Genomic DNA, 8,173 nt, shown 5'->3' on the forward strand with positions numbered 1-8,173 from the left:
CAGTGTCATTGAGTCAGATCCCACTCCTAGCAACTCCTCCTTGGGATTCTGAGGCCAACCTATCTGAAAAATTTCCTTCCCCTTCCCTTCCATCCCTGGTAACCAGCAAAGTTTCTTCCTTCTATGTATAAATGTTTCCCTTACTTTTTACAATAGCAGACTAATACAATATTTAACTTTCTGTGATTGACTTATTTCACTCAGCAAAATGTCCTCCAAGTTCATCCCTGTTTTGTGGTATTTTGCAGAATCTACATTATTCTTTAGGGTTACATAGTATTCCATTGTGTGTATGTATCACAGTTTGTATGTCCATTCCTTGGTTGATTGGCACTTAGGTTATTTCCATTTCTTTGCTATTGTGAATAGTGCTGTGATGAACATGGGTGTGCATATATCTATTCATGTCCTGCCACTCACTTCTTTAGGATATATATCTGGTAATGGGATTGCTGGGTTAAATGGTATTTCTATTTCTGGCTTTTTAAGGAATTGCCGTAGTGATTTCCACAGTGGTTGTATTATTTTATAGTCTTGCCAGCAGTGTATGAGAGTCCTAATCTCTCCCCATCCTTGCCAGCATTTGTTATTTTCTGTCTTGTTGAACTTTGGTATTAATGCTGGGGTGAGATTGTATCTCATGGTTGTTTTGATTTGCATCTCTCTAAATGGGATGCAGCTGGTGGTGTAGTGGATAAGGCACTTGACTGCTAACTGGAAGGTCAGTGGTTCAAACCACCGGCTGCTCTGTGGAAGGAAGAAGGGTCAATCTACTTCTGTAAAGATTTACAGCCTGCGAAACCCGTTGAGTCTGAAACGACTCAATGGCAGTGAGTTTGGTTTTTTTCTAATGGCTAATGGTCATGAATATTTCTTCATGTGTTTGTTGGCTGCCTGAATATCTTCTTTGGAGAAATGTCTGTTCATGTCTTCTGCTCATTTTTTAATTAGATAGTTTATCTTTTTGATGTTGAGGTGTTGGAGTTTTCTATAAATTTTAGAGATAAGTCCTTTGTCTGATGTCAATGCCAAATATTTTTTTCCCATTCTGTAGGTTCTCTTTTTACTCTTTTGGAGAAGTCTTTTGATGCACATAAGAATTTAATTTTTAGAAGGTCTCCATCATCTAGTTTATCTTAAGAGCAAATTCATTTTCCATTCAACAGTTCATACACATTTTGTTTTGTGACATTGATTGCAACCCCCGCAATGTAACAGCTGTCTTCCCACTACCTCCCTGTGGTTACCTTTTCGTGTGTCCTTCTTTCTATGCATTCCTGCCTTCTGTGCTTTCCTCTTGTGTAAATGCTGCCCTTCTGATTTCCCATGGTTGATTGATCTAAGGAGTTGCACCTCCCTGGTGTAATTGTTCACCTCATAAGGCTGTTTCTTGTTTGGCTGAAATCTAAGCCATAGGAATGAGTTCAGTTGCAGGTCCAAAGTCTTGGGGGTCTCACTGGTCTCTATCAAGGGGAAAGGAAATGCCTTTAAAAAAAATGATTTTTGAGTTTTGTTTCATATTTTTTCTCCTACTCTTTCCAGGATCTCCAATTTTGATCCCTTTTCAAGTAGTTGATAGTGGTAGCCAGGCACCATCTAGTTCTTCTGGTCTCAGGATCATTAGGCTGAAGTTCCCATCATCCACTAGTCCCTTGGACTAGTTATTTCCATGTGTCTTTGATTTTCTTCATTCCTCTTTTAGGCATATGACTGACCCACCAGCCACTCCTCGGAACGAAGATTGGGTGATCTAATTCCATAGAGATACTGCCTCAGAAACCCAAGGAGGTGTCGCTATAAATTGAATAACACTGCTTATACTGAACAATTTAATTATACTGAGTGAGTTTTAAGTTTAGATGAACACTCACAAGTTCTTAAGACCCCTGTCACTGCTCAACACAGTAGGATGAAAAACAATGTTTTTTTTTTTTGTACTGTGTTTTGCAAATTAAGCTTGATGTCTGCCTCAACTGTGGCCCTGAGGGGAGGGAAAGCATTCTGTAACCATGTGATTAGGTCTCAGACTTTTAGTGTACACCTTGGCTGTGACCTTCACTAATGCTTCTCAATTTTTAAAATATCCACCCTGTAGTTGAGATATGAAATCTAGAGAGAGCTGGGGATGGGAATTTCCCTTCTTCCAAGTTGAAGGCTAGAGGAAGCTGGAGTTGGGTATTTGATTCCAAACCCAAAACCAAACTCACTGCCATCAAGTTGATTCCAACTCACAGCAACCCCCATTGGGTTTCCAAGGTGGAAGATCTTTACGGAAGTAGATTGCCACATCTTCCTGTCACGGAGCAGCTGGTGGGTTTGAACTGCCAACCTTCGGGTTAGCAGTCTAATTGGACTCTTGTAAAAACCCACATTGGTAATATTCTGGTAAAATAATTTCCCTTGAAGTAAGACCATTGTTAAGGAGAACAGAGCACTGTGGGCTTATATCAAAATGGTTCCTTTTTTTTTTTCCCCTTTCAGAAGCAAGAGGGGATTTTTCTTCAGTCTTCCCCTGAGAATTTGGTGGAGTCACTTTAAGATGGTAACTCAAATCTGTTTAAAAGAGATTTAGCATATGCTTGACTTAAAAGTCCACCCATTTATTTATTCTTTCATAAAGTCATTTATTCAATACACATTTATTAAGCTAGACAGAGATCATAAGGTCTGCCAAATTCAAAAACACTGCTTATAGAACAATTTAATTATACTGAGACAGAAAATGTAGAGAAGAGACTAAAGAAACTTGCCTAAATGATAATATGCTTTTAGTCCCTATCAAGTGCAGTAACCAAAGAAATTTAGATGTTTTCTGAGATGCTTTCAACCTTCTGCTGAAGCTGTGATTCTTCAAAAGTAAGACTCGTCATGAAACTCAGCATTGGCAGACCTCACATGGGGATAGTATGGCAGTCCCTGAGTAAGGTACTCCTTGAGACACGTCATTCAGTGTTTATTTAACAGGTATTGTCTTACTCTATCTTCACAAAGAGGAATATTAGCTTACCCATTTTAAGACTGCTCTTAATGGCATGAGACATGAGGCTAAGAGAAGTTAATAAAATCTCTCAAGGTGAAAGGGAGCAAAGTTGTTTCCAAAGCCAAATATGTCTGAACAAAGCAGAGCCTCTCAAGCACTACACCACACTGCTCCCTGACATCTTCATTGTTTCCTTAGTAAGGCTTCCTCCAGAATCAGCCACCTCAGGTGTGTCCTGCAGGGCTTTCTGGAGAAGCATTTTGAGTGTCCATGGTAGCCGCTGCCACTGCCTTCGTTGTCTAAAGGAGCCAACAAAGAAATAGATGATGGGATTGGCACTGCTGTTAACACAGGACAGGACAATTCCAACCAATGATAAATAACATAAGAACATATTAGATTCACTGTAAATCCAGTATAATAGGAACCAGTATATGCCATAGGGGAGACCACAGAGAAAGAAGACCAATACTGTGAGCACTATGGTCACATAGAGCCTGGTCAGCTGCATACGCTGGGAGATACAGAGGGCTCTGGTCAATAGGGTCATACTGGTTCCAGAGAGAAGCACATATAAAAATATCAGCCACCCAGCAGTGATGAAATCAAGTACCTGGCACCATTTAGCCCTAAAGTCCCCAGACAGGAAGCCACAATAGTTTCCTTCCAGGATGCCTAGCAGTAGGGCCAAGGTCCAGAGCAGGGCACACATTATAGCTGACAGGTGCTTTGGGCGGTGACAGCGGTACCAGATGGGGCAAAGAATGGACAGACAGCGCTCGGTGCTTATGATGCTGAGAATGCTTAGGCTTGCAATGTAGGCAAAGGATGACATGGTATTGAAGTAGGGGATGAAGATGTAAAAAGAATGGAAAAACTCTATAAGTTTTAACAGGGAATCTATGGTGCAGCAGCAGAGGAAGAGGAAGTCAGCCATTGCCAGGTTGAGGATGTAGACAGAGAAGGCATTCTTCTTCATGTGGAAGCCCAGGAACAAAAGCACAACCATGTTTCCTGCCAGCCCACCAAGGGCAATTATAACGATCAGCAAGTCTTGTGTCAGAGTCTCCACATTACAATTTGGAGAAAGGGCATCATCACTTCCATTCATTGTTGTGAGTTCAGTCTCTAAGGTCGGGACACTTGGATCCATGCTCAGAAACTCTCCACTGGTGCCCCTGGAACACAAACAAGATTTGAGCACTTGCTGATTTATCACTGGCTCTCATAACTACCCTGCTATGTGGGAATTACTGTCCCTATTTTAAAGAAAAAGAAAATGGAGGCTTGCAGAAATTAAGTAATTTATGAAAGGCCTGGGAATCATGGAACCTCGGTTCAATACCAGTTCTCACAGACTTAAACTCTGGGTTTCTCCTGCCTTTTACTGACATTGTATGACAGAACCTTCCTGCACATACTTCCCTGAGGCCATGTCATGTCCTAATCACTAGAGAGGCAGAAAGAGAAAAGTGTGCAACAAGCTAGTGGAATAGACAGAGCATCCTGAGTTCAGCATTACTTCTGTCATGGAACAGAAATTTCCTGTCAAAGACAGGAAGTTGAAAGCTCTTCAGTGACTAAGAGTGTCTATCCACCAAGGGGGGAAGAAGACCATGTTTAGGGACCTGAGAAGAATGTGACCACTCACTATACAGAAGCAAGAAAGGCCAGGTTTCTTGGGCTACAAATGGCTCAATGTGTAATCTTTATGAAGACAAAAGCAGATTTTATTGACCATTGTGTGTTCTCAGTGCCTACTGCCATGAGGGAACACAATGAGTACTGAATAAAATTTTAATAATGAAAGGAATAAATGAAAGAATGAATGGGGAACCTACAGGTAGTGAAACTTTTAGGTTAATAAACAATTTTTCAATGAAATTAGTCACTAGCAAACACACAATGTAAGGAGATGAAAATAATCCCAGTTAGCATTATTCATTCTGTTTAAAGCTCTGTGTGTGTTTGAATTACTTATGTCTGGACAAATAGCTAATGATGGCTAGCCTCATGCATTCAAAATATGAAGGGCCAGCAAATGGCTTTATTGAGCATGTAGAAGAATTGAATTTCCCTGTATTTTACAGAAGAAAGAGGAAAAGTTGGAAAGGAAGACAAAGAGGTGGCAATGCAGCTGAATAGAAGTATTTGAAGCGTGGCTGTACCTAATGGGGACTATTAAGAAATTTGCTGGAAAATATGTAATATAAACCCACACAATCTCTCCCCAAGGTGACTTAACTAGCTTGCTTTGCTGATTAAAATATTTACAAAGAGAATTAGTGGATATGGCAAATTGAAAATGTACCCATTTCTATGTTTTTCAAGGCTTTTGGTGAAAAGGAAGATGCTCATGTTAATTTCAATTTGAAAAGGTGGATTAAATCACATCAGGGTGAATAATAGTAGGTGATTGAGTGCTTATCAAGTATTACCTCTTTTAATCCTCTCAAGAGCCCAATAAGCTAAGTACTGTTATTATTTTACAGATAAGGAAACTGAAGCACAAGAAGGTTGAGTGATTAGCTTCAGAATGCATGTAAAGAAGTGTTAGAGCCTGGATGTGAACCCACAGGTCTAAGTCAATCATTCTCTCAATCAATGTAGCAAACCCACTGCCAGTGTAGGGTGTTCATTACACATGGAAAGGGAAGAAAAAGTATGCAAGTAATGAATGCACAAGTCAAATCCAAAATCAAATATCAACTTCGTGGTTTTTTTATTTTTTAAAGCCTAGTTTAATTAAATATCAGCAAAAGCAAGAAGAAAGGGAAAAATGAGTGAAAACCACCTGGAAATAAGCAACTGAGTGTCAGAGACCTTTCCTGCCTCACAGAAGGCAGCCCTCACTCCAGAATGGAGAGGGCTTCCGGGGCAGGAGCCACCAGGTAGAGAGACAGGACATGTGCTCCTGGTGGGGGGAGCAAGAGAGATATCAGGACTGAATGAGCCCATCATGACCTCGCCTAGTTCCCAAGCCCTAGTTGGCCTGATGAGGGGACGGGAGGAAAGCCACAACGTCTGCTATGTTTCTTGGACCACTTTAGATTTTTTTCTTCCTGAAACTTAACACATCTTGCAATGCTATTTTATGTGTTTATCTTTGTCTTTCTCATTAAACTCAAAGCTCTAGAATGCTTAGATCATGCCTGCTTCTGTTTATTTGTTCACTATTACATTCCTTGTTGCTGCTGTTAGGTGCCATCGAATTGATTTCTCCTCATAGCTACTCTATGTACAACGTAGAACAAAACACTGCCCAGTAGTGCACCACCCTCACAAGCCTTGCTATGGTTGCGCTCACTGTTGCAGCTACTGTGTCAGTACCTCCCAATGATGGTCTTCCCTTTTTATGCTGATCCTGTGTTTTAGGAAGCGTGATGTCCTTTTCCAGAGAATGGTCCTTCCTGATAACACGACCACAGTACGAGAGGTGAAGTCTAGCCATTCTAGCTTCTAAGGAATGTTTTGGCTGTACTTCTAAGACAAATGTGTTCATTCTTCTGGCAGTCCACAGTATCTTCAATGTTCTTTGCCAGCACTTCAATTCAAATGCGTCAGTTCTTCTACAATCTTTCTTATTCATTTCCAGCTTTTACATGCAGATGAGGCTATTGAAAGTACCAAGGCTTTGGTCAGTCAGTCGCACCTTAGTCTTCAAAGTGTCATCTTTGCTCTTTAATACTTTAAAGAGGTACTTTGCAGCACATTTGCCCAGTGCAATACATCAGTTGATTTCTTGACTACTGCTTCCATGAGCATTGATTGTGGATCCAAGTAAAATGATATCCTTGATAACTTTAGTCTTATCTCCGTTTATCATGATGTTGCTTATTGGACCAGTTGTGAGGATTTTGTTTTCTTTATGTTCAGGTGTAATTCATACTGAAGGCTGTAGTCTTTGATCTTCATCAGTAAGTGCTTCAAGTCTTCTTCACTTTCAGCAAGCAAGGTTGTGTCATCTGCATATTGCAGGTTCTTTCAAATGCCTCTATAATCTCTCCCCACCTCTATTTTAAAACTATATTTCATTTTTAAGGTTTTTATGATGATAGTGACAGATTGTTGTAATAAAATGACACTCAATAAAGTAAATCCAAATAAACAAACAAATGAATACCTCCAGAAAAGCTTGGGAGATACAATGAGAAATTGATCCATTCATATGACGTTGAGAAAGTGGCAGGAAATACAAACAATGAGGAGGATATAAGAAAGTGTGATTTTCTGCACTTGCCATCAAGTTCTCCCTTCCCTCTTTTCTATAGCCTCCTGTAGGCCACAGGAGAAGATAACTCCGTGCCTTATCCTGAGCCCTCTTCCCCTCTAGCTTCTGGTTAAGTTCAGTCAAAGTGAGACACTGAGAGGAGACTGAGGGCAGGAGGAGAAGGGTTTGGGAGTTTTTAATTTCCTGGCACTCTCCTAGTAAGGCTGTACTTGGCACTGGCAGTGCTACACTGTCTAAGAACATAACCCCTGTAATAGTGGCCTGTTCCTACAGCCATAGCCAGGACTACAGCTACAGCTATATGAAAAAAAAAAAAAAAAAAGAAGAAGGAAAAGAAAAAGAAAATGCCACCATTGAGTTGATTCAGAATCACATATATAGACCTTCCTGAGTTCTGGTAACTTCTTACTCCATTAGACCTAGCGATGTTAATGATACCCACTATTACTTGTTTTTTCTGGGAGTGTTACCAAACTTATTGGTTTTCCTTATGCTTGCTCATACCCTGTAAATAACCCCTTTATTAAATTCTTCTCAGTTACTTCATTAGACTGTGCCTGTGTTTCCTGCTAGAGCACTAATAGATGCAGTGATACAAAGGTAAAAACAAATAACAGATAAAAAGAAAACCAAACATTTGAATAGCAGGAAATCTGTGATACCTGAGTTTTTTATAATAAATTTAGTTTTGGAAAGCAGTGACTGCATGCCATTTTGCTCTTTAATTAAAGATAGCAAAATATTTCTCCCTGTAGTTGCAGATTGATGATTGGCGATAAAGGGAAGAAGTAGGGAGGTAGAACAGAAACAAAGAACTTGCTTGACCCCATTCAAATCCCCCATAGTCTAAGCTGCCAACACCAAGAGCTTCTATGAATGAATTGCATATCTCCTTCCTCTACCTGATGGAAACCCATGACTCCCTGCACGTTCAACACCACCATGACTCTAAGAGATTGTGG

The 8,173-nt window shown here is 40.2% G+C and overlaps 1 protein-coding gene across 1 annotated transcript; it reads right to left on the minus strand.

Moving 5' to 3' along the window:
• Positions 1-3,137: 3,137 nt before the first annotated feature.
• On the minus strand, positions 3,138-4,163 carry LOC103209873 (mas-related G-protein coupled receptor member X2-like). The gene has a single exon (XM_007955777.2). It carries the CDS (start codon positions 4,131-4,133, stop codon positions 3,138-3,140), a length of 996 nt encoding a protein of 331 aa, XP_007953968.1. The 5' UTR covers positions 4,134-4,163.
• Positions 4,164-8,173: the final 4,010 nt, after the last annotated feature.

Source organism: Orycteropus afer, unplaced genomic scaffold (assembly GCF_000298275.1).
Source record: "Orycteropus afer afer isolate SDZICR_OR568_19922 unplaced genomic scaffold, OryAfe1.0 scaffold00014, whole genome shotgun sequence".
Classification (NCBI taxonomy): Eukaryota; Metazoa; Chordata; class Mammalia; order Tubulidentata; family Orycteropodidae; genus Orycteropus; species Orycteropus afer.

Coding starts and splice junctions, on each gene's coding strand:
- LOC103209873 (XM_007955777.2), bottom strand. CDS start 4,133: ATGGATCCAAGTGTCCCGACCTTAGAGACTGAACTCACAACAATGAAT.